At 35.1% G+C, this 27896-nt stretch overlaps 4 protein-coding genes across 6 annotated transcripts in view; 3 read left to right on the top strand and 1 right to left on the bottom strand.

Moving 5' to 3' along the window:
- LOC110850579 (receptor-type tyrosine-protein phosphatase F) overlaps positions 1-21647 on the bottom strand; it is a 90212-nt gene extending 68565 nt beyond the window's left edge. Inside the window, exon 1 of the mRNA XM_035851771.1 lies at positions 21194-21647. Within this exon, the coding sequence (XP_035707664.1) occupies positions 21194-21263 (70 nt within the window). The 5' untranslated portion in view covers positions 21264-21647. The remainder of the gene's footprint in view (positions 1-21193) is intronic.
- On the top strand, positions 9733-11517 carry LOC118435557. 3 transcript variants are annotated; one of them, XR_004834861.1, is made up of 5 exons: positions 9733-9929; positions 10240-10401; positions 10487-10727; positions 10816-10947; positions 11025-11517. XR_004834861.1 is itself a non-coding variant. In XM_035851772.1 (5 exons), exons 1-5 carry the CDS (start codon positions 9854-9856, stop codon positions 11210-11212), a joined length of 738 nt encoding a protein of 245 aa, XP_035707665.1. In that variant the 5' UTR covers positions 9733-9853; the 3' UTR covers positions 11213-11517. The 3 variants fall into 3 exon arrangements, 2 of the variants coding, with proteins under 2 accessions (XP_035707665.1, XP_035707666.1); XM_035851772.1 differs by having other exon boundaries at positions 10548-10727; XM_035851773.1 differs by having other exon boundaries at positions 10240-10338; positions 10548-10727.
- Positions 21648-22638: 991 nt separating the features above from the next.
- LOC110849751 lies at positions 22639-23883 on the top strand. The gene is made up of 3 exons (XM_022097192.2): positions 22639-22895; positions 22971-23190; positions 23424-23883. Exons 1-3 carry the CDS (start codon positions 22740-22742, stop codon positions 23726-23728), a joined length of 681 nt encoding a protein of 226 aa, XP_021952884.1. The 5' UTR covers positions 22639-22739; the 3' UTR covers positions 23729-23883.
- A 1334-nt stretch (positions 23884-25217) lies between these two features.
- On the top strand, positions 25218-27573 carry LOC110849662. Its single transcript, XM_022097096.2, has 2 exons — positions 25218-26794; positions 26863-27573. The coding sequence occupies exons 1-2, from the start codon at positions 25491-25493 to the stop codon at positions 27203-27205; spliced, it is 1647 nt and encodes a 548-aa protein (XP_021952788.1). The 5' UTR covers positions 25218-25490; the 3' UTR covers positions 27206-27573.
- The last annotated feature ends 323 nt before the right edge of the window (positions 27574-27896 follow it).

The following is a 27896-nucleotide window of genomic DNA, read 5'->3' on the forward strand; positions in this document are numbered from 1 at the left end:
TCCCATCTTGCAGAATCTTCAGAATAACGAAGAAATTGCATCCTCATTTCACTGCAGGTTTGAAAAGGCTAGGCTTTGACAGACCAGTTTGAAGGTTGGAGTTCGTGGCCGAGTTGCATCCTTCCTCTTTTTCATACATACATCTCTCTCAATTGACTTTTCCCTTTATAGGAAAATTTATGGGGAAGAAGAGTCGTGCGAGTAGAAATGCAAGTCTGGAATATTTTGATGGGGTTGGATCAGTCTTCATCTTCTTGTCATGCATGCATGCATGGAAATGGGAAAAGGGGTAAACTTCCGAGCTTCACAGAGTTCGAGGGCTACTGAGAATTTGTTTATGTTGAACATTCCAGTCCGGTCGTGAAAGGATGGTTTCCTGGAATTTATACGGTTTTCCAGGGTGGATAAGATTCTGGTATTTTGTGGTGTCCAGAAATTTACAAGAATTTCGAGGCAACATAAGTTACATATTCTCCTCGTTTGCTGGTATCTTGTGGACTTGTGTAGAATGGAATGGTTTTGAATAATGGAGCAGAAGAGATCCCACTTAATTTGGAAGAACTTTTGGCTTCTTGTCCCGTCCAAGTAAATATATTTATGCACTCACCCCGATATTTACATATGTATAGCGGCATGACTTGATGTACGAAATGCACAATAATTCTTTATTTTCGCAAAATCATTAGTGCATCATCAGTAAGAACTTGTGTAAAAATGTTGTAAAAATGATCCGTCAATTCGTACAGCAAATCCAGGAATTATGTATATACGAGAAATACTAAAACGTCTGCATCCATAACAAAAATGCACTTTCTCCGTCTTCAATAAACTTATTTAGTCGTACACTGCATGCACTTTCCGTCATTGCTAACAACAAGATTTGACTGCATAAATGCATACATAGATTATTTTGGGCACGTTCTTGTTCTCTGAAAGTGTTGAGTTTATGATTCTTTTTTACGGTCACTTCTAAGAATAGAAGCACACGTAGTAGACAACAACTAGTCGTCAGAGAGGAAAGATCGGCCCAACCCACTCAGCAGTTCGTTCGAGATGCTTCCTTTATTTTTTAAAACTGCATCATCCGCCTAGTCAAACGTTATACCCAAATCACAAGGAAGACGCGTATGTATGCATAATACATAAAAGAACGTAAATATATATGTTACGTAGGTAAATTGTAACCTTGATCATGTCAGCGTAACGAATAAATAACGGAAAACGTATGGATGCATGTAGTCATTGCTTAAAGAAGTGAACACATGCTTAGGTTAAAGTGAAATCGGTTTTGCTTTTCATTTCGGTTTTTTTCGGTTTTGCGTTATATTTTCCATTAAAAATTGTAAACAAATTCCTGCAAATCATAAATTTAATGTGTGGATTTCAATAATGTGGTGTAAGAAAAGGTTTGGATAAGCTTTGATAAAATTTTGTAAAATCATCGAGATTACGAAACTAATCGTAACAAATGACACAATTTTTTAAGATCTGTCCTGAATTTTATATAGTTTTCTAATTATATTCAAATCATGATATCCGTTGTAATGATGGTCATAAAATGGGCTGATCAGTCTTTAGAAATACGCATCATTTTCGTAGTACAAATCAAATCAAGGATTCACAATCATGAAAATCACAAATATACACACACATACATACACATTTCTCTCGGTCAAATGACCACAAGTCGTCATTTACTATCTCTATGAAACATCTGTCATCCACTCACTTCATCAACACCGAATTTTTCTATACGCTCTTCAAGTGGGAGGGAGTCCCGTTTTTTAACGGGATGACAGAAGGATGACTGCAAGTGAAAACTAATGACTTTTATAATCATCCATCCATACATGAAACGAGACAAGGCTGCACCCGGACAAAACTCATTGATTATTGATCTCTGTCGTTGTTAGGAACGCATAATGTGTCACATGTGCTCAAAATGCAGCCTCACAAATTAGCCATGGACGAGAATATCCAAGCTCTGAACAAAGTTTGAGCACGCATTAAAATATTTATTTCTTACGTGATGCGTGCACCCATTAATTTTAAGTTACTTACTCGGCTACAAGTTTGTCCACAGTCCACGTGTGTGAACTTTTGTAGAATGTAAAACTTCTCTTGTGGAAACTTGAGTGCGGAAAAAAGTTAAGTGCGGAAGGAAGTAGCTCATCGTAAAAGAAGGATTCACATGAAACTAATAAATCCATCTATGGTGGAGTAATATCCTAAAAATCCATACCTACTTTTGCCCATAAAACGCTCTGCCAATGTAATAAATAGAGTTTCGAACTGCAGTAAAGGAAAAGCTAGTAAATTTGCAAAGTGTGTCTGTATGTACGCAGTGGAGAAAGGAAGTCAGTGAGGAGATTGTATGTATGGGAAAAAGTGAAAAAAAAGTTGTGTAACGACCTCTTGGACGATTACGTATCATCAGGATCACTTTTCGAGTAAGTAAGCTAAGAAATAAAATGATTTGAAAGTCAGTAGGAGCATTTTATGCTGTATGTATGTATGTAAAACAAATTGGAACATTTACTTAAGGTATATGTGAGATACATGGATAAGGTGGAATTACTCTGTGTTGGACCTGTTTTATGCGAAATTTATGGAAGGCTGCTTTAAGGAAAATTCATGAATACAGAATCTGTAATATGTGATTTTTGTCTTATCAAACTATTTATTAACTATTTTTCATTACAACAATTCAGCCGAGGCTTTCAACTTCCGGAACCATGTTAGTTTGTAGCTTTGTTAATTCGATATGCGCACGTTCAGTAGTTAAGATTATTTAGTTTCACTATAATAATTACCTACATATCCAGGAATAAAAGTAATTTGCAAATAAGTAAGTAATTTCTATATTACACGGGTAAGTGTGTATGTGAGTCATAATATTGTAAAGAATAACCACCATTATGAATCTATGTAAGGCAATTTATTAACATGGTCCGAAAGTTACGAGGTATCCGTTACCATTCGTTGGACTAGAAATGAATTCCTAGAGTAAGAAACCATGTATTTACTTGGAGAAAGAAAATAATCCTAAGAACTTGTGTCGTTTACAGTGGTTGACTCATCCTCGTGACTCATGCGGTCTATTAGTGAAGTGAAGGATGATAAGCACAAAGATGATAAAGACGCACCAAGCTAAACATGAGTATGACAACGGATAGGTATATTTCCTTGTTTAAAAAAGTGTCCTTAAAAAAGATTAAGTCCGTCTCCGTAGTTTCAAAATTTTGGCAACAATTTGAGAAATTTCCTTAGAATTTTTTTAAACAAGTATAACCCTTAAGAACTTTGTAAATGCTGGACAGCTAACCATGAACTAAACATGTACAAATGTGCATTTACCATAAAACCGTCTCCCTTCGTGATTTGTCCTCTGTGCAAAGTGTGTGCAATTGTGCAAAGAAAATGTATAGACGACATGTCCTGGCTTTTCTCCAAGCTAGACGCACCAATTGTGGACAAAAAGTAGAAATTCTGATTCTGTGGGTAAAACATTTTTGCAAGAACAGATTTACGGGGACGTCACAGAGTGAGAAATCAGCCAACGCACAATTCATTGTATACAAGGAAATAAAGAAACAATGACTTGTTCCCGCGTGAGTGACTAACAAACTTTTATTTTTTAATCAGCGGTTTCTTCTGTGATGTTTGGAAAAGCTGTGCCTACTTATTTTGAAATTAATGGTCGCAGTTTTACAGAAATAAGACAAATACATAAACACCCACATGCTAAATGCGTTAAAACAAACGGGCTAAAATTTTCACTTGTCGGATATGCCGACAAGTGAGATCGTTCTCCGTGTACATAGAATGGACCCATTGTCTTGAACTTCAATACAATACCACTTTGTGAGTAAAGTCAACAAGCGGGATGCATTTTTTCAGAAAAAATTAAACATTGCACAATGTAAACACTTGTTCAGTTTAGCAAATTTATGTATACCCCAATTTTTTTAAAAGTCAGTGGGTGTAGTTTTTTGAAATGTACAGAAATCGCAACGAATTTCCGATATTTCTAAATGACACTGACCCCTTATAATTTATTAAGCGTAAAAAACTCGTATAAAAACCAGACTGGTCATGACTATTTGTATTCTTATCTCAACAAATCAAATCATTCTAATCTCAACTATTCTTTCACCCACTTGGTTAAATGTGTCCAGTTTACGTGGCTTTTGTGAATAACGAGATGATTCATATACAGAGAGAGATGATCGGATTAGGCGGATGGATGCAGAGTAAAAAAAAACATTGACTGCATATTTACGATTGTTCGAATTGATTGGATTCTAATCTCGGCGCATCTCCCACACCATCAGAGCTTGGTTGTGACGTGGGGACAAACAAAGCTTGACTTAATTGGGAGGCACGGTTGGTGGTCTAGTTTTGGTCATTTCGAGAAATAATTTTAATTTTACTTAGAAATCGTCAATTGGGGATGTTGAAATTATTTGGGACGTAAAGATGCACGTAGTTTGCATATTAATTAATCTTGCCTGTCATTGTCCTTTCGCAAAATAGCGTGACTACCAAACCAGAGCAAGAAGGACATTTGTTTACCTGAAAATAAAGAAAAAACATTTGATTTAGTTCATTTTGTAATCTTGAACTTATCTTAACTTTTATTATCACGTCGATTATTAAAGTTTAAAATTGCGTGCAATTTATAAAGATGCATTTACATACATACATCTTTACTTACAATTAGTTCATAACATTTTTCGTTTTATTCACGTCAGTGCAGCGTATTAAAATCGAAAATTTGTGCACACTGAAATAAATAACTTTGTAATTTTAAATATAAAATACATTTCTACAGTTTTCCCGTTGACGTGAATGTTAAATAATTTACAGATACAGCGGAAATAAATATTTCTATTCAGAAACTTCACAATGTATCTATTTTTGTATGCAAATAAAGTAACAATGTTAATTAATTTTGATTAGCTCATCAACATTCCATCCAGACTGCAGTTACGTTAAGTAATAGAGTCGACAAACTTCCTCCTGCCGTTATTTTAACTCAGTCAGTAAATTATGACATGAAACGAATACGAATTAAGAAGAACTTTAGTGTGGCAGGTCGGCAGTCGTTTGCCAATCTAAAAACCACATTTCGCAAGTAGGGAACAAAAGAACAAAGCATTAACAACATTACTGCCCTACCACCCGCTGTGCATTTATTAACGGACGCTCCCTAATGCATTTTGTCCATTAAGCTTAATCAATAATGGTGTCTGAGCTGACAAATTACATCCCTTTTTGTCCAGGCGATTGTTACAGATTTTGCGAGGACAAGCTTTTCAGAAGAATATGCAAATTTATGGTCTAATTTCGCAAATATTTGTCACATTTGCGGAATTTTCCTTTATATAAATAAGTACTTAGTTTCCGTTTAATCTCTATTTTAAGATAAAATCCTGTCCAATTAATTCCTGTCAGTCAAACTCACTTGATCCCCAACTTGTTTTCACGGCTTATCTAAACTCGTGTCTCCCGATAACAAAGGGCTTACTCAAAAGTTGACACTAATGCGGACTAATAAGGAGAACGGAATCCTTTTTCGGTCAAAATGGTGTTTTCATTCTTCTCCGCCTTACCGTGTTAATTGGGCCAATTAAAGAAAGAAAAAATGTAGAACAGTTTTCAATTTACTGGACAAAATACATAGATAACTAGCTTTTTATATCTGATTGATTCCAATTTGTTGCTCCAGGGCCCAAATATTTCGACAACTTTAAAGAAAAAATGAGGACCACGTCTTTCTCCACCAACAAAGTATTTTCCTTTGCCTAATTTAATTAGGGAAATGCATCTGTTATCATATGCAAATGAAGTCGGGCCCGTCAACCTGCCCCACTGAAGCCATTACTCATCCTCCTCAAACTTCCTACTAACCAAGAAATACATAAATGCCTTGCAACAGCTACATACATACAAACGCCGTGTAATTACCTTCATTTCATTCCAGTACAGGCATCTCAGCGTCTGGACGTCCAACATAACTTATGCATTTTTACACATACATAAACTCGTTCCTTATAAATCTAACAGAATTAAATGAATATCTGTACGTAGAAATCTTTTCTTATAAAGACCCCTGATTAAAATTATGCATGTGTGTGTGTACTCATCAATTTGCATGCTTCCCGAAAAGCGTGGTGTTGGCCTTCTTAACTCTCAACTTAAGTCACCCATGACCAAGAATCATTTATTATTAGGGGACTCATTTACAAAACGCGGATCCACAACTTGTCATCGGTATTTGTGAAGTGCGAGAGTGAAATTTATTCCTGGAGACGTGCACATCTCTTCTCATTAATAACAATCAAGACGACTGACTTATCTGCCTGGCTCTGTTACCTGCCAGCGACACGTGTCCCGTACTGTGTGCATGTCCGGGTGGATTTTTTATTGCATTTTATAAATTATCCCGTGAATATGATAGAATATGACAACTGCTATCAGGCGCAGAGGTATTTGCATTTTTTATTGGATAAAATGTTTCGGGGTTGGCATCATCTGTAAATCTTGAGACGGAATAAAAACTGCATAATAAATGCGAGACGCAAATAATAATGATATGTAATAAATGCCATTAAATTTACCATGGCAAACCTTCACCTTCACTTAATTGCAGATGGACAGACTCGTTTACAATGATGTTGTCCAGCCACACCCGCACAAAGCCCAACCCAAGGGAAGAATTTTGCTCTTTTTTTACTCACTTATTTCTCCACCGCGACAACAATTTATCCTAACCACGAACACAATTAGTTTAACGAAGTGCCTTTTTCGGGAATCAATCCAAATCTCGTCTCGCAATCGAAAATCAAGTCTAAGATTTTTATAATGGCGACGACGAATAACTGATTTTGCTAAGGAAAAAAGTGTGCATGCTGACTTAGCGAATCTTTGCATGGATCAAGTCGACTTTTTCTGACAGACTGGATTTTACATATAATCGTCTTCTCCCCCGATTTAATTTGTATCACTTAACTTGCATACAGGTTAAAGCCGGGATTTGGGCAAAAAACTTTACCATTTTGAAATGTTGATAATGTTATGTCAACCCGAAATTAATTTGAGACGGGTAAAAAGCAATGAGAAGTTGGCAATAGCAGGAACAACGATCTGTTTGAGATTCACGGCAAACATGGTTTGCATAATAAGAAGAGATAAGATAGCGATGGGAGGATGAAAATGAACGAGAAGTTCAATTTGTACCCATCACCACGGCAGGGGTGCAAGGAAAACTCTGTAAATACAAAGATACTGACAGGTCTGACAAGCAGTTTAGTTTGCAACAATGCACTAATGGCAAATAATTTAAGTGGATGGATGGATGAGTGTTCAATCATGAGGCGATTTGTTTGGATGGAAAGATTGCAGGAAAATGAAAATGTGAAGAGTTAAGTAAACTTCATTTGTCAGTTTGTACATAAATACAATAAAAATTGGAGGCGTAGTGAGTGAGTTCTGGGAAATAAATATTTTATGGTTTTAATAAGCTTTGATTAATTACATTTTATTGTTGAGCTATGACCTTGAAGGACTACTGTAATTTAAAGTGCGTAATACATAGGTAACTACATTTCTCACGGTTATGTACGATTGCCCACCCAGAATGCAGTAATGGATGAAATACCTACATATATCTTCTACTGGAAAAGTGGTAAAAATTGCTTTAAATTAGCCTTACCAATTATGTACTTAATTAGTTGCTTTGGATGTTTTTTTTAACTTTATGCATTCCCGAGAAATGCGAAAAAATTCATAAGCTTACAAAGGGAAGTATATATTTAAGCTCCTTGTGTATGTATATGCAAATACACAAGCGTGAAAGCTTCATTCGGTTCGCCAAATATGAAAAAGTTCATTAAAAATTTGTCTCTTCAGTTGCGTCATAATAAAACATTTCTGTATAATATCTGGCCTAAAGAGCTATGAGTGAAAGATAAACACACTTTAAAATCATCTCAATTAACAAATTGATTGGAAAAGTTAAATTTTGTGTATAGACAGATCATATCATTTTGCTTTCATATATAGTTCGTTTAAAAGCATGTAGATATGCACATAAAGTGATCCATGTAAATAATACGAATTAAAGAAGTTTCATCTTGAGACTTAACTTCCTTTCCATGAAAACTTAATTCGAACGGAAATGAGTCTAAAAGTTCAGAGTGTATTAATTTTTTATAAAACGCGTGGTCACAGATGAATGCAGAGGAGGGTGGTTGTTTATCTAATAATTTGTTTCGTCTCGATGAATATGGAAATAGTCAATTAAAGTTTCTTCCTAAAATTCGTTCTTCCATTATCCTAAGTTCAAGATTTGGAGCCCGTGACGAAATTGGAATTAATTCATCACTCACAAGTCGTCGTTTTTGTATGTATGTATAATGTGTAGGTGAACCATTTCACTGGAGTCATGCAGAAAAAAACTTGGCTTTCCTTAATTGCTTATCCCTCAAATTTTCGATATTAAGCGTTAGACAGATAACACATTTATCCAGCCTGACATGAAAAAATTTAGCAGGCTAATAACTGCCACATTATGGAGAATTAGCGAAATGAATATCCTCACCTCTTTTGGGCATGAAAAATAACTCGTCCCCTAATCACGCAATTGCATTTTATTAAAGTAAAAACTGTAATTTCAAAATTTTTACAAAAATGTTACTTTGGATTGTTACTAAAATATCCATTAAACTAATCAATCCATCCTCGCACCCCTGTTAAATTCTAATAATTTTTTATTCATCCATCCCACAAATGACGGACAGATCGTGACTTACTTTCCCAAGAATTATAATTAGCCGGTTGACTTGCCTTGTATATTTAGATACATAAATAACGATCCAGATAAATACAAGGGAGTAGTAGTGGCCTAATTAAAACCACAAAAATATTTCCCACCCGTCGAAAAGTAAACCTTTCATTGTTTCCTTCCTCTCCAGACAACAACACGACGCGTTTTCTTTTCTTATCCCGTTTTTTGTGAGGTTTGTCTCTACTTTTTGCTCATTTGGTTTCGATTTGTGTCACCTTGGCAGTGATGCATCTCCTCCTTTCTTTCTTTACCAGAGGGAAAAAACGGAAAAGTTGGATGGCATTGACATTGCATGAGAAGGAGGAGGCGGACGCGGACAAAAGTAGAAGTGCGATGCCGTGAGCCAAACGCATTAATTCTGTTCAAAATACAACTCTGGAGAAATCTCATTACACGCCGGAAGCCAAGAGAACTGACTGAATATGTGTGTAAACTATTTATGGAGTAGAATGCAATAAGTGAAGAAGACGATAGGATGAAAAAATGTACAGGCAAGTTCATGATGAAGTTGAAGTGCAAGATTTTCTCCAGGAAATTGAAAAATGTTGAGAATTAATGTGATCTGATGGCAGTTTGCATTTGTTGAATATTGACATCGTAGAAAGTATGAATCTTATTTAGGAAATTAGTTCCCTGATTTACAGATACAATTATTTTGTAACAACTTTAATGTATTAATATCCAGTTGGCAAACGTTGATCGAATCGAAATAAATATTCCTTCAAACTAAATACAAACACGGTTTCATGGAACTGGTAGATTAACTTGCTACCTGCATATGTACATACCTACATGTATATATATACTTACTAATATATGTAGGCAAAAAGAAAGGTATATATTATTGCAGGGTCTGCTTCTTTTGTCCAGTTGAACAAAATCCCATTCCATTGATATCAAGGACAGGGAGAATTGGACATATGCATTTCGTTGTAGTATTCTTCGTATATGATTCAGTAAGAGAGGAGAAAATATTTAATTTGAATAATAATAATTTAAATAATGTCCTTATTATCGGGTCATTTATTACTTATCATCGCCTTCTCCAAATTTGTTGGAATTTCCTCCTGCGGTCCACGTAAGTACATATGTACATACACAACACTACATCGTATTTTAGAGCTTCAGTTCCATTTTGGCTTTTGAATATTTATCAGTATTGCAAAAATTGTCATTAAAAATAAATACTCCCAACCCAACCGTTAAATCATGGGTAATTGTGGATTTTTGTTGGCCGTACTGTCCAGCTTGATCGTAGTCCTTGGGTTAATAATGTCCCAATCAGGAAAGTTTAACGATAATTCGTGCAACAGGTTGTATTGGTGTATGGATAAGAACAAAATAATCTACGTTACAAAATAGTAACAAAATTTTTTACTTTTCTACAGGTAACTTGAAGCCCGGACTGAATGAAGATGAGAATGGCCGCTTTGTTCCCGTCTGCAGAAACTACCCGATAACCGGCGAAGAATATGCTGTACTAACTAGTAAGTTATCTACAGTAGTCTCTTCCATGGACTTAATTAATTCCATCGAAATCACACTGTTGAGTAAGTCAGATATTCTTATTATCGACACAAATTTCCTATTTTTCTTCATTTTACTAATGACAAATTTTTCTTTCTTTCTGTTCAGATTCTAATAGATCTTTAGACTTTGTTGGTACTTGGTACACTGAAGCACGTGGCATTTGCAGGTTTCGAAGCAACTCAAAGACGTAAGAGGGCTTCCATCTCAGACGAAATATTTAGCACTGCAGAAATACAGATTTCAAGCTTGACTGGTACTTCTGAAATAGACGCTGAAGCTGTCAGAATTGTGACGTCTGGAAAGTTCACAGCCTCAAGAGTAGTGATCGGCACAGTCACTTCAGGCGGTTAGTAAATTGTGAATTTCACAAAACTACAACAAATACAAAATTAAATTTTTAATATAAAATATGAATTTATGGGTTGTATTTATAGGCCCCAGAGAATCACGAAAGCCAACATTGTTGGCCATGGATAACTTCTTCTTTCGGGGAGGAATTGAACTAAACCACCAAATATACTTCTTTCACTGCCTTACTTCACCCATTTCAGTGAACAGATTGCTTGGTGAGAAATTAATTGTAATTATTTAACTATTACTTAATAATTTTATGTAATAATGACAAAATAATTTTTCTATCTAGGAATTTTTACAGAAGCAAATTTTGACCTCTTAGAATTAAAATTGTCAGAGCCTTATCACAATGGTACGTTGAGCCAAAAGATGATTGTTGTCAGGGGTCTTGGCAAAAATAAGGGCATGTTGGTAAAAGAAAATTTCGCGTCTCTAAGTGGAATTAGCATGGTGGGTGGAGTAAACTTGCGTCGTTAACGAAATTGTGTTAGTGTATGTATGTATATGTATTAATATGTATGTAAATACATATGTAAGTTTGATGGTCTATTCTTTGGCAGATGCTTCCTTAACTTACATATCTATTAAAATATATAACTGTCTACCTAAGTAGATCATAAAATTTATTGAAGTCAAAGGTTGAAGACACCTGCATGATTGTTAAGAATATTTCTCATTGTTAGGAATATCTCAGGAATATATGTCATTAGAAATATTGAAAATATTTAACATTCTGAACAACATTAAAACCATGCAAAAAATTTGTGAGATTCAAAGTTAAATTTGGCAATGATTTTTATTTTTGATTTATGAAACGGCAGTATTCTTGAGCAAGTCGGATCATACGGTGAAATTCTATCCATGTACACAGACACATATAATTTTAACTCCCATAAGACAGTAAAAACGTACGAATATGTTTTTCTCCTCATCTTTAATCATGTTCAATTTGTCACCAAAAAATAATTGCAGTGAACATTTCGCCAACATTACTTGGGTCCCAGTGCAAGTATACTGATGCATACAAATCTACATACGTACATACACTTGTAGATTCATACATATGAATGATAGTGAGCCCCATTTTTCTCGCACTTGCAATTTCCAGTAATTGCGAATAATCCATCTCCGTCAGAATAGAAATGGTTCATTAAGCAAAACAAATAAGTCAAGTCGAGCCGAATTAATCCAGCTCCGATAAGTTGGTAAGAGTTCCCCGTATTTTTCTCATGTTAGCTCAACTCTGCTGCCAATTTTTGTCATGCAAACACATTATTAACACTCTGGCAAGTACAGTGCTATTGATTTGACCCGAATTCGGACCATAAAAACTGTTGCTAATTACACACGTAGCAAAATTCCGGATTTAATGTAGCAAACCTAAGCAAACAAACCTAATTCTTCCTTCCGCCTTTTACGAAGGATTTCTCACTCTAATTTTGACATCCGCTAAATAAACTTCCGCATTTTCTGGCTCGTGTACGTCTAGACGTGGACACGTGTCATGGTGTGAATTAAGGGAAATGTTTGTGCAAATATTTGGCCAAGTGGGCAGCCAAATGGGGCACGCATGATAAGTGAATCTGGCAGTTTTGATAATCTCAATATGAGCGAGCGGTATGTATTTCTGATAAAGGGAAGAGAAACCGGTCTGGGATTAATCACCCGGGTATGATTGTAAAATACCCGGGTAGCAGGATGACTAAGCCGGTCAGGCTATTGAACTTTTATACGTTTGCGATGAGTCAACATCACACCTTGATATTAACCAGGCGCATTTTTGTAAAACAAAGTGTCGTCAAACATCAAAATGGTCACTGTTTGATATTTTTTGCACACTTTGTAACTTATACTTGGCAGATGGTCAAGATAATGGAGAAAATTATTTGTGGGTAAATATTTTGCAGTATAAGGTGTTTTTAAGTGAATTAATTTCACACGAGTTTTTGCAGAGTGTCAAACTGTTGAAGGATTAATTGACTTCGTAGACAAGACACGCATATCCCATAAATAATAAGGCACGTCTGTCTTCGTTACACGTGTAGTAATAATTACTACATATAACATGTAAATTTAATTTTGGAAATTTTAGACCAACAATTTTTGTTAACAAGATTTTTAAATGAAAAACGATGAGTGATTTCTTAGTTGCACAATTATTATCTTATAATGCATTAATCACTACATGTAAATATGTCAGAAAGATGAGACAGACACGTGTCTTAACCCCTCCTGCCCTGTCCATTTTACTAATAATTATAGTGCCAATATTTACGAAGATTCGATAACCACAATAAAAAACAAGGTATGCAAGTCGACCTCGTGTTTTTGCAACAACAAATTTATCTATTTGCATTCTCCTAATTACCCAAAGTAAGTGATAATCACTTATTGTCCCATTTTTAAAAGCATCTTGTAAATAGCTGTAATTAGCATTTTAATTAAGACGACAATCGCACAATGAAGGGAAACTGGTTACCAATCCTTTGTTAAACGGTTGACACGAGAAATGCATTACTTTTTACGATATCTAATCTCCTCAGAATAAATATGTGTACGAATGTGCGAAGGTTATGCAAATATGTATGTTGGGGATCAAGTCGTTTAAAGTTGTTGTTTGCACAGGACTTGTTGATCTTAGTGTTTGGGAACCTTGTTTGTGGATGAGATAAATAAATTGATGTGTAAGTAAATAGAGTGAATGTGACTCATTTGTACTTATGGATGTATGTACTATTTGGCAATTGTGCCAATTTGTTATTTTTTTGCAAAACTGACTAAGTAAATATGTATGTTGATGATCATATCCAAAATGTCATCATCATCCAGTGTAAATGTGGATCATCGTATTTTCCTATTTGAAGGCGAAATTAATACAGTTTTCTGTGTGAATGTACATATTATTTTACACATAAACAAGATTTATTTGTAACGGGAATCAAAATTGAACACTTTTAAATTAGATGCAAATAGCTGGTACGACAAATTTAATTGTGGTGGTTATGCCCATAAATCAAAGCAGCGGGTCACTCTTTTTATGCACATGAAAGTCGACGGGTTATGTAAGTTTGGTTGACACTGTAAATATATTTGCAGGTTGATAAACTTGAATGGATCGCGTACAATAGATAACGGTAGACTACACCTGGAACGAATTGACAACAAAGATGATGCAGAACCACGTGTGCCAAAGATCATCTTTCCCTTGTTTGGAAATTATCTATGTATCAGGAACAATTTTCTAATAATTTTGTAATCGTGCAAAATACGGTGTGAATTTGAACGCCAAATTTTTCCCAGAGGTTAAGACATTAATTCACATACGTATGTACATATTATGTAGTGCCGTACTAAATAATTAGCACAACCAATAGAGAAATTGAAAAATTTCCGTAATATCAATATTAGAAAATTAAAGACATTCTACATATGAAAGAACAAAGGATATTTTAATCTGATGGAATTTCCATAATTTTTGCGATAATTAAATCAATGCCTGCCATGATACATAACAGGTAGCACTATTCCTACCGTACGCATTGTTCACCGTTCAAAATATATGAGACGAATACATGTACGAATGTTACATAATTAATGAATAGGTGATGACTAGTCGAACATGGGATGAGTTCGTTAACATATAAATTTCACTAAAAATTCAAATGGAATCAATCCCCATCTTCCGAATACAATCTTCAAGATTAAAGTCATTAATCATTCCGCATGGTTTTACAGTTCTTGATCTGGGACTCTGCAATTTTTTTGTGCTGTCTAAAATATTAACATGACTGAGGTGATTACATTGCCAATTGTACAACATGTAAAAACTTCAAGTAACTTTAGTTGAAATCCAATGAATACGTTATTGGTTTGCTACTTCTTTACCAGCAACTCACCGACAGGCAGCAATTCTTGTAATGTTTCATTCATAACAAAAAACGGACAATAATTTCTAATTACATTTCTTTGAATGAAAAGTCATTTATTTGCAAATTGCTTGAAGGTCGATGGCACCCGTCACGAAACTTCGTCCATATTATGAACATTGGTTTCTGATTTAACTGTTTTCAAATTTTCAATTGGAAATTTCCATTTTGGTTTAAGATGCACATTTATTATGGACACTTTACACTCATTGTTTTTAGTATGCAGCTTACTAAATCCTGAGGAAAACGTGCAATTCAGCCAAATGTATTTGGTTGCAGATCACGTTTCGTTAAGGAACCATAAAATATATAGAATACATTAAATCTAGCTTAATGCATATATCTATAAAAAATTGCTGAATCTCTAAAATGTATTACTTTGCGAAAAGTTTGCAATTTATTTTCGTTTAAATGAAATTTCTGTTTTATTTTATGTAAAAAATACAATTTGTCCACTAAATTATGTATGTTTCATACATAATTCGGTTAAAGTTTGCATGATTGACCAAGTTTGTGTTTAAGATAATTTCCGTTTGACACTGACGAATTGATTAACTCCATCAAACATTTATCTAAGAGAGCAATTTTTATATAAAATTTCATAAAAAATCGCAAAATCGTTACAGAAAGCAATTAACCGTGCACATCCAAGGATGTAATTAACACGTTTGCCCAACACCCCAACACCGCCAAGTAACCACCCTGTTATTGTTGTTGATCACCGCAAACTGTGATGATCACGCTTTGATTGAAGATTATTCGCTCGCTGTCTCATAAATCCGTGATGGAGCTCGCGTGACGGGGTCTGATCGTAAAAGACGATTACAAAAAGTTGCAAATTAATTGAACAAGGATCAAATGAATGGATGGAGAAGATGGATGAGTGTGTGGTTTATCGTAGCATGTGCGAAAAACATGCTTGCAAATTGCAAAATCTCTGAATGTATGTATAGGACACTAGTTGCATATTGTAAAAAAAGTATGTAATAGAGAGTCCAGCAGTCTCGCAATTAATTAATCTGATAATAGGATGGGCTGATTTGCAATATGTTTGGCAAAGTGGATTTTTCTACGATGGTTAAAGTAAATAAGTTGGTGGGACGACTTCATAAATAACCTGCACTCAATAAATAACCTGCACTCAATTTCTGTATACTTTAGATTGGACATACTTTATTATCTCACTTGAATGGATACATGTAGAACCAATTAGGTAATAAATTATAAATGGGAGGACAGTTCTGATCAGAGAGACAATAGACTGTAAAATTAAATTTAGACCCAATATCAGCATAGTTTTGACAACTATGTACAATTTGGCTGCAAAAATTTGAAAATAAATTTGTGAATTTTTCCTCACTATGCTTGAGAGTTTGATAACATCTCGATTGGAAGATATCCAAGTATTGATTAGCACATTGGCCATAAAATTGGATCTCTCATTAGTATTTGATATCATGCTTTAGATATGATCAGCTATTTTTTTTATTTTAGGCGTATAAGTAATCCGCAAAAATAAGAAGTGCAAAATCTTATTTAACATTAACAGACACCTGGCGAATTTTTCAGTGGTTGGAGTTTTAAAATTTGTGGATATGAGTGCAAAAATGTGTGTTATTATTTTCGCTAGCTGTGCAAATTATAACACGATACGAGACGTGATAAGAATTTGGAGAATTTTATGACCAAAACCATATGTACCCAGGACAGACACGGCCGAAAGTTTGATGGGCAGATGGTATTCGCTAATTTTTTCTGGAATTAATTACAGCAACCCTGAATTTTATCGATTAGTATATATCCTAATAAATTGGCCACAAACTTGACGTCAATTTAGATATAAAGAGACATATGTGAATTTGGAGAAAAATATGTGCGTGTAATTAAAAGGTTTACTTGGTTTTTATAAGTTTACGCACATTTTTGTGTAAGATTTCTATTCAGTTAATGATAAAGCTCACTATTATGTATGTTTATCTTGAAACTACTCAATTACGCTTTTTTCTGCCAAGAAGAATTCGCTCAATTATGTCAAGTTCAATCTCCTCTTAATCACAGGAAAGCAATCATCAAAAGACTAATGATGCTCTTAATGATTACACATGGAGATCATCACCACTTGTTAGAAATAGGTAAGTGCTTGCAATTAGCGGAAAATTTAGAATTGCGAATAAATCTTAATGATGATGATGATAGATGTGCAAAACCTTTATTTCATTCCCGTAAAGTCAGTCTGATAAGAATAAGGCTTATCCGGGAAGCCATGCATTATCAATTTAGGCTGTAACTCGTGATAGTAAGAAATCGCTAGTACAAGGACTTCTTATATCCATGTTAATTAAATTCTTAGAGATTCGATGTTTATTTTGTGAAAAATTTTATCCATTGCTTAAATAAATTTGCAGAAAATAGATAGGAAATTTAGACTCACTAAATTCGAAAAATATCAAACAAAATCATTATGCAATAGACTACATTTTAAGACTGAATTTTATGAAAAACATCAAATTTAGCCAGCATAAATATTTAGATAAAAATTTGCATTAGCACAGAAGCAGACATTACTCAAACATCCAAATATTTTTAAGATATTGAAATTCAATCCTATCGACAATAACTCAATCACACACAACACCAGCAAAAAAGGCTTCTTCTTCCAAAAAATTCTGTGTTTATAACGACGTGATAACTGCGACATTTGCTGCTCTTTCTTATCCAGAGATTTATGGCATAACGAAATAAGTTGTCCTCCTGCCTCGTGGTCAGTTCGGTGTACTTTACCAATTTTTCTTATCATCGCACACACAAACATATCTCTGTCTGCCTCTAGCTCACTCACTACATTTGTCCACTGTCCAATTTACACACAAGAAGAGAACAAATGACACTGGATACAATATTCACTCTTAATCCGAACTGATAGTGAATCCCTCAGCGTGAAACGAACCATTATGAAGAGACTCGCTAAGCTATTTTTGTGAGATTTTTCTCCACAATAAGAAATTACTCTGCTGTATGGTTTACTGGATTTGTGGTAGTTGTTGTAGTGTCATCATAAATTTTATGCTTCACAGAGTGTCCAAAAACTCTCGTGGTGTGGTAAAGGAAAAAGGATGCTTTTGTCACCAAAACTTAAAATAACATTACAACTTTTTCTGTATTTCTTTGAAGAAAATATTAATGGAGGTTTTTATTAGAAAAGTTATTTTTTGTTTCTCTGGAGGTTTATACAAAGTTGTGGAAAAAGTGGACTTCATAAATAGTGAGGCTCAAGGGACAGTTTAAGGGGTGCTTGGAATGACCAACATAAATTATGAGGAGTTTTCAGTTTGTTTTTATGTAATTACTTATCAAGTCATCACCATATTTGGAAATGTACGAGAAATGGATTTCTGGAGAGTTTGTCTTGAAATTGAATTACAAATGGAGGGGAAATATTAATGATTCGTTCAGCCGTTTAGAGAGTCAAGGATGACCATTATGTGTCCAGGTTTTGTTTGTGGGTAACATAAAGTAGAATGGAATTAGGGGATGAGAGGTACTTTAATATGTATATATTTATAGCTACATAGATCATTTCTCTCCGTATTTCTCCAGCATCCGGTAAATTATAGTTATCAAGAAAACATTGAATGTCATACATAAATAATATTGCACACAGTTATGTACATAAGTAATAGATGTTGCACAATTTTAGTGCTAAGGGACTCTGCAAAAAGCGTGTGATCGATTTGAGATGGAGTAAATGTCAAGGCATTCTATTCCTCCCGTGTTAATCATATGCAAACAAGGGGCATATATATAGGTCACACCAACGGGTTAGGGGTCAAATTTCCAGAAAATTAATCACATGCTTTATGTTCTCTTATACTGCATGTTCATGCACATAATCAACACCTTACTTTCTCCAGAAAGATTTATATAGTGATTTTTCTCCTATGTATGTACTCGTATTTGAGCGTGAACTTGTAATGTGTCCCATTTTTTTAAATCTTGCCTATTTCATGCAAACATGCCCCCTGTAACAAACAAGTATTTTAAGCTGCGTGACATCCGATTTCTTTTATTCCCATGTCATTTCAGATCAACAACATCACCCTCAAGCAGCAAATGACACGAAGACCACTGCACTTGTGAAGTAGCTGGTCGCATTTACATATTTAGTGTACATATGTAATGAAAACCATTGTATAAGTATGCATCCCTATATGTGTGAATTTACATGCATCCATCAAACTCTAAGTGTCTTATTATTATTTTCTGGACGTTCGTGACCTATCCAGTTAGACGGATATTACTGCACCCTAAGTATGACAACAAAATTCCTAAAGTGCTTCTACATACACACATCAGACTTTTATATACAATAAAACAGGACCCTAACGACAATATGACCCCTGATATACATATTTCTCAACTGCAATGAATTCATTTCATCATGGGAGCCGGCTTTTTGCTCTATCTCCTCCGCTGTCTGTCTGTTTGGTAATAATTTGTTGAAAACACGTAAAAATGTGAACAACGATTGATGTGGTTGCCGAGCCAGAGATGTTTTTGACTTTGACATTTAACCCCGATTCAGTCCAGCCACAATCCCAGTATGCTCATTTATCGGCATGAACTCCATGAATGATCGTTCATCGACTCGAGAAATTTTAATTATTAACTACTTTGTCATTATGGCGATTACTTTGGCCATTCCTTGAATTTTTTAAAAATGTTTAATTATAATTTCTTAGAACTATGTAGCAGCTTTATTAAGATTGTGGAAGAAATGGTTATCAATATAATATACAAATAGCACACAAAAAGAATCGAATATCATTCTTCCATAATTTGACTATAATTTGACTTTCTTCAAATAATAATATGTATAATTTATAAGATTTCCTTAGTAAAGTATCTCAAAAGTTAATCAATCAATAATTATAAGGGCAATATGTACATACTTGAAAGTACATAGACGTACTTAATCGCTATACCTATGTAAATTCATATTGAAATTTGGCCAGCATAAAAAATATCCCATGTGATGCAGCATACAAGAGAAATTGTAACACTGCACTGTCATCGTATGTTCATCAACTCCATCAATTTCACAGGGTTTAAGTAAAATTGGAAATGAAATCGATAAGTGAAGTTATCCATCGTAAATCAATAAGTAACTGGCTGTAAAATTATGTATGCCCATTTATGCTCATTAATTAAATACAGTGCATATGTACATATACCTTAAATCAATTCACATCCCATTTTGACATTTCAATATAATTTGTACATGTACTTCTCCAAGTCAAACTTTATTGAATTTGGGGACTTGATTTGGACTGATTTTAAATGATTTTATGAGATTCTTCATCCCATATCCAGCCATTCTGCCCGAGGAATGAAAACATGGTATGTTTTTAACAATTCCTTTCATCCGTCGTAATCTTGATCTCTTTCCACTGCTCATTTTCTACATATGTACTTATGTCCGTACATGAATAGTCAAATACTTATGTACATAAACACATCTACTTTTCACTTGCATGCTTGTGAGCAACAATGAGTAGTAAAACGAAAGATCGTAACATATAAACTTGTGTAACGAGCAGGTTGTAATATTTTCGACATGGTTCAGTAACGTCGTGTTTTCTGGTCACAAATCGGCATATTTTGTCTATGCTTAAAACCAAATGTGTTTCCAAAATGAGACAAAAATAAGTAAATTTCATTCCCGAGGGGCTTTCAGCAATGAAAAAGGCTTCCTGATACAATATTCCAATTCTTTTCCCCTCATATAATTCGAATTGAACATCGTGTTTGGAGCCCTGGCTTGGAACAAATGCATAACTTAGCAACAATTTAAACCCAAACTAGACCAAACTAAAGATGGTCTACTTAACTTGCTGGAGGCACGCATCTCACAAAATGCATAAAATACTGCCCTATAACGTGTGGAAGCTGTCAGACATGAACAGCCACACAGGTGCAGGTAAAATAAAATTTGAAGTGTGTAGGTCCATGTAAAGGAAGAAGTAAAATTATTCTCAGTGACTTTGTTGCATACAATTTGTTTCGAGTGAGCCATGCTTACTTATTTATTTATGGAGGGCCCAAATGCACAATAAGTACGTGTGAGTCTTGGTTAGCCTAACGATGAAAGTGAACAGAACTTGACTCAACTTGACACGTGAAGAAGCAAATTTGAAATTTAAACTAGATTTTGAGTAAGAAATAAAATCAGTTAAACGAAACTCTAGGCATGAATTTGTTTATTTATTTATGAGTGGGAATATTTTGTACACCTTGAAAATGTCAATATTATTCATGATATGATTCTATTATTGAGATGGGAATATTGCATACTGTCAAATTGGCTAAATTTGGGGTAAAGTTCAAGGTTTGTGTGCAACTTGTAACGTACGGAGTAAAATTTTAAATTACATAGACACGTATGTAAATAAGTAATGATCAATTTTCAAAATTATTGTATATGTAATCTACTCCGACTTTCACCTTCATATATTTAATGAAATTCAAATCTGACCTGTTTTAGTCAATCCGGATATGAGAAGCAATCCCACCATGGAGATAAAAATCCAACTAATTGCCCGCATTTTGTAAGAACCTAAGGTTTTCTGTTTTCACAAGGGAACTCAATATTTAACAATCCGACGATAATTAGACTGTAAATATATTTATCAGATACGTATCGCTCCCAATTTTCAATAAATTGTCACACTTTCACTGTCATAAAATTGTAATTCCAAAAATGAATATATTTTATCCAAACACATAAATGGCACTTAACACAACCAGATATGTAAAATTATAACAAGATTAATTAAATTAAAAGTTATGCAGATGCTGGTAAACAATTTGTGAGAATGTTTGTTAAATGGTCACAAAATTTGAAAGGTTTCAAAACTTGACAATGCCGGTTTGGAGTTACATGAAAAAAATGTGACATAACTGATAGGACGCTGCACGCAGTGATCTGACTTTGCATGAGATTAGAGAGCAACTGAAGACGATGCAGACTGACTCATCGTCTGGTCATGACATGAGATAGGGTGCATCTCATCGTCTCACATTTACTCTCACTTTCATGAAAGTTGTATCTCTTCCAAATGTACATTGAGAGACATCTTTTTGGAACTCTGGAATGTAAAATTTAATAAGCTTTCTGAAAATGTTTTTCCTTCCTCATTTCTTCAACAGCAGCTTCTCTCCTGAGCTATCTCAAGATAAGAATTTGTCCTATTATTATTTATGTCTGCACACAAAATTGTACAATTCGACGATGCAGAGTGCATAAGACATAAAGGGTGAAAATTTAATTCGAACTGATCGATTTTTCCACGCCAACACGAGGCAAATACAGCTGCAATTTTTTAAGCCAGTGAATATTTTGTTTCGAAATTTTTATTATCGGTGGACCGAAGGCAGATGCTGAAAATGAGCATACAAAAAGACTTTATGAAGATCGGAATTATTTTATAAATAATACGCCCGTCTATTAGCGATACTCGATGTGATCTATGCACATATGTATTTATGACCCTTTTTCTAATAAACATTTTTAACAAGCTTGTTATATCCATTTGATGCACAAATTTGTAATTCGACATATACATATATAATTTCAAAACAAATTGCATACTGCGCAATGGACGTCACATCCCTTAAATTCCTGCACGTTTATCTGACACTCTCCGATATTGTATTTGTACCTAGTTCATACGGCAAAATATATATTGACATCATTTACTGAAGAACAAATCAATTTTAAGGAAGCCATTCGCTTTACACCCATCCACCTCAATGCTTATCAAGTACGTTGATATTTGCGTACATCGTCTCAAACAATGCATCACTGCTTATCAAGTATCAATTGCTCATTTGACGTTATTATCAGACTCGTGCACATCCTGCGTCTGCTGAGTATCTACGTTAATTACAGAGTGTGTATTGCACAATTGATCCCAGATTAATGTATATAAAGGACTTCTCACCATATCACAATATCACAATTATTAGTTCCAACGACAACTTCAGTTTCTAAACCTTAAGCGAAAAAATAATCCTTAATCATGACGACGCCAACTTATTTTCTTCAAGCTTTCATGGGATTTATTTTACTCTGGAGTGCCACACCCACTTTCGCCGACAGTGTCAACATGCCATCCGGTTATTATGAGTATTACTGCTATAACACTCCAGTGTATTGCTGTTGGAACACAGTACAGGTAAGTGTGACTTGTATGAAGTACGTGCATAAATGACAGTGAAAATCAGTTCATTTTGCAATTTTTTTAAATCAGCTGAATGGCAACTGGTCCTTGATCCGATATCATTCAGACGTCCAGATCACTTGTGGGGACCTAAATGTCAATTCTGTTGGAGGCGACGGCCGTAGCCTCGACCTTTCCGCGACCTTTCGAACCTTCAGTTTTGATCCCGTTGTGACGAAAGACATCACAGTGAATACGACAAGTTTGGAGTTCAGTAGTGGTCGATGGGTTTCCAGGAAGAGACTTTTTGGTAAGTTTTATTATGATGAAATCCACTTGGATGTTTGTAATCCTGTGGGTTTTGGAAAGTTACTTTGTAAACTTTTAGAAAGTAATTAATTAGACTTGGTAGTCTTAAGTTTACGGCGTTTACATGGACAGAGTTGCAAACATTGGATTGAATATCGTCAATGAAATGCAAATATTATTTGTAAATGTACAAGAAAAAAAATAATGGAGTAATTTAAATATGTATTTACTTAGATATCAGACCCAACGCCAATTACGAGAGGTCCAGCCTACTCTTGTTGGGCTACACGATGAGTACGGGTGGTGCAGAAATGGAGAGCTTTTTATTCGCAACGTGCGAAATGTACAGCCTCCATGCTGGATCGCCACCAGTCAATACGATTCGCGAAGTTGGGATCCTTGCGAGGAAGGGTTTGGAGGAAAAATATGATAACGTGACGTTGTTGGAGAGCAAGTACAATAGGGCGTTGAATTTGGCTCAGTTACCGTTAGTGGGTCAAATTCTGCCACCACATTTTCTTACCGGGTGTAATATATGATTTATTTACATGCGCCTATAATTTATTTGAACAATCCAAATTTGTGGGCATAAAATATTTTGAAAAAGATTTTGAAATTATACGTACCTCATTTGCACAATAAAATACAAGGAATAAAAATACTGCATGTGTCACTGCTAGTTTCTAAGATTCGATCTTAAGCAACAAATAATTAACAAATGTTTAAACACAACATGCATGCTAATTTTTTCACGTTTAAAGAATAATGTGCCAAAATCAGAAAGTTTAAAATTTAGCCGATAATCATAATCATGATGATCACTATGATACAATGAAATCATGAAATATACACGAGAATTAAATCCAGGGCTTAAAAATTTCAATTATAACTTAATCCCTAGATACAGTTACTCATCTGCACATTATGCATATTCTTTACAACTCTTAAAAAACAAGGAGAATGATGCAGTATATATTTAAATAATAAAAATCCCAATTCAACACGGAAGACGTTTCTTGAAATCAAAACCGTTTAGAAAAACTCGAGTAGTAGATATTTTCATCTTATATGCACTTAGGAGTAGAAGGTCACTACTTGTCGGGCCCCGATTTCGATCTCCTTTGGATATGTTGTAGCACTACATGAGTGTAGAAAAAGTGAAGGAGGGTTAGACTCCATGAGCCCATTTACGCCCGCCACACCCCCTCAAAGGCGCCCAAACCCCCAGAGTTGCCGCACTAAAATCATCGCCAAAAATCGAGTTTTGGTCAGATTTTCAAAAAGTTTACATTTTTGTGATCCCAGATAGTTGCTCTATCATATCCAATAGCAAACTCAATTTTTTTGAAATTTTCAATATTTTCGAAGATTTTCTGACCAAGGGTATGTATTGAAAAAATTCGAAATTTCAAAAAAATTGAGTTTGCTATTGGATATGATAAAGCAACTATCTGGGATCACAAAAATGTAAATTTTTTGAAAATCTGACCAAAACTCGATTTTTGGCGATGAATTTAGTGCGGCAACTCTGGGGGTTTGGGCGCCTTTGAGGGGGTGTGGCGGGCGTAAATGGGCTCATGGAGTCTAACCCTCCTTCACTTTTTCTACACTCATGTAGTGCTGCAACATATCCAAAGGAGATCGAAATCGGGGCCCGACAAGTAGTGACCTTCTACTCCTTAATTACATACTCTTACTTTGGGTTTGCATTAATCGACTATGATCTGGAACATTCTCGGACCTGTAGCGCAAATTGCAATGAAAGCAAATAATTTAAAATTCCATTTTTTTTTATTACACACATCATAAACGCATAGAACGTTTAGATTTAAGATAATTTTGCAACGTTATCTCATCCAGTCTCTTATCACACCTCTGTATTTTTGCAGTTCTCTCGTACTCTGTACATGTATGCGTAAAGCAGTGGGTATACATACATTCATATCCTTTGCGACTATCGATTTACATGCATCATGTCGCTTACATACTTGTTTTTTGCTGATGCAATTTTCTGAGTAAGTTTGGCCACATTGGTGTTCGCAATACTTAGCACGTATTTTGTATACACTGTTATGATAACAGATGATATTGTTTATGTATGTACAGTGCATCTTTATTCGCGAAGGTTACTACATAAAAACGTTTTTGTTGGAAGTTCAGGTTTAGTTTTCCACGTATGAATAATGAATTCATACAAGGCTTATAAGCTAAAATTCATTCCGTCAGCCAGCAGCAGAAAACAAAAGACTTCAGAGTTAAACAGACTGATATTTTGTAACAAATTTTTTACTCGTCTTAAAAATGTGTTCGGCCGATAAGAGAACCAAGTTTAGCAGAAAACAAGAGCAAAATCTCCAGATCTCACAGATTCCTACCCTCAAATTAACCCTGAAAGAAAACAATATCACAAATAAAGATTTGCAAAATGGACTCGACTTATTTGACAAAGTTGCAAAATGTTTGCACACTTTGAACATGAAATTACCACCGCTATACTTAAACGTTCCATTAGAATCTTATTCAACAGAGGAAAGTGAAATATTACTTATTTTGCAAAGAATGCGAAAAGTTGCAATTTCCTTGTTGAATACACAAAATGAGAATGTGAAAGTGAAACCAAGATCGGAAAAAAGAAAACGCATGGACAACAACGTAGCAGTAAAGCATCTGAGAACTACAGATACAAAATGTGCTAATTCTAAACCAATCTTTATTACTGAAACTTCACTGCCTAAAAATAATGGCAGCAAATTTTTGCATGATCTCTGCTACATTTGCAAAAAATTGCTAAATCCGATCGACCGTCACTCCTTTCACTCTTGGATGTGCGTCCCATGTGGTGATTTTAATTTCAAAAAACGATCCCAAACTGCCCCTCTTAACGGAAAGGTTGCCTTGGTAACCGGTGCCCGAGTGAAGATTGGGTATGAAATCGCATTGAAATTACTACGCGCAGGCGCCGATCGTGTCATCTTAACGACGCGATTTCCTCTCGATGCGCTTAAACGGTATCAAAAAGAAGCAGACTTTTCCGAGTGGGCCGCCAAATTGGATATTTATCAGTTAGACCTCCGTTTTTTACAGGATGTGATTCATTTTTGTGAACACGTGACTAAAAATTACGCCAAATTGGACATCCTAATTCAAAATGCAGCTCAAACTATTAGACGGCCAGCGGCGTATTATAAGTCACTAATTGAAGGAGAATCAACACTCTATTTGTCAAATTGTGATGTTAGTGGGATCATCAAATCGTACAACGGATCTCAGTTTTTGCAAAATGCTCAACTTTCTGCACTGACAAAATCGGGTGGTAATGATGAAATCTGTGTTAGCGAAAATCGCCACCCATCCGCAAACTTGGTACATCCCGACGACTACAAATACAGTATCGATGTACAAAAGTGTGTCCAAGACTTTCCTCCGGGACAAGTGGACGATGACGGACAGCAGTTAGACCTACGGCGAGAAAATACTTGGACGTTAAGATTAGGGAAAGTTGAGACTGTTGAAATGGTTGAAGTAACCGCGGTAAATTACATGGCGCCGTATTTGCTGTTGCAGAAGTTGACACCGCTAATGAAACGGTCCGATACTGAGACGTGGTAAATAAATATGTGCCAAAAAACGCAAAAATGCAAAAACGTGTTTCTCTAACTATTTGATGTTTTAGCTGGCGTTGGATTGTCCTTGTGTCTGCGATGGAGGGTAAATTTTTTCAATGCTACAAGACCAGGAAACATCCGCACACGAATGCCGCAAAAGCTGCGCTAAATATGTTGGTCCGAACTTGTGGCGGGGAGTATAAAAAAATAGGGATTTTACTGAGCGCGGTTGACACGGGGTGGGTCACGGAAGAGCATCCTCATGGATATTATGACGAAATGATCCGACCTCCGCTGGACTGCGTGGATGGCGCGGCGCGAGTTTTAGATCCCATCTTCGAAACGCTAAATTCCGGACTTGTCTCAAGTGCTGGCCGGTTTAATAAAGATTACGCCCCGACGAGTTGGTAAAGGTGCGTTTGCGCTTCACTCCTTGGTAACTTGCGCCACAGTTAAATTATAAAATTGGCGCAAATTGTCAAGGAGCGAACTACAAACTGCCTTAGCTCTGCCGTTTTTTAAAATTTTTTTGAAGGAAAAATACTAACTGGATACGATTTTGAATTGCATAATTACATGACTTGTACGTAATTTTATTGATTTTTAAGAATGAATAAGCTACTTTAATGCCGAAAAGCAACATAAGAATATTTATTATTCCTTTAATAAAGATTGGCTTTTCCTTTAAAGGATAAGCTTGAAGTTGTGTAATTTATTATTTTTTGTGGTACTATAAATAAATAGTTAAGGATGATTCTTTACGTAAGGCTGAAAACATACATATGTAACTCTGATTTATGTGATACTTATAATGCATGGCATCAGTGTTCATGGTGTTGACGTCGTACACAAATACATATGTACATACTCTGTCATATACTTAATTTACGGTACACAGTTGACAGTTTCATCTGTGTTTCTAATGAAACGATTCTCAGGTAACTTATTTTTTTGCTAACATTTTAAGAATAACAGATGCATAAATATATAGTAATATGTAAACCCGTAATTATTGATCTATGTATGTAACTGATTGGTCTGTTGGTCAACAGTAATTAACTTAAGCTACAAACACACTAATAGCATTATACTTAAAACATTA

This window comes from Folsomia candida, unplaced genomic scaffold (genome assembly GCF_002217175.1).
Source record: "Folsomia candida strain VU population unplaced genomic scaffold, ASM221717v1 Fcan01_Sc005, whole genome shotgun sequence".
In the NCBI taxonomy this organism is placed as follows: Eukaryota; Metazoa; Arthropoda; class Collembola; order Entomobryomorpha; family Isotomidae; genus Folsomia; species Folsomia candida.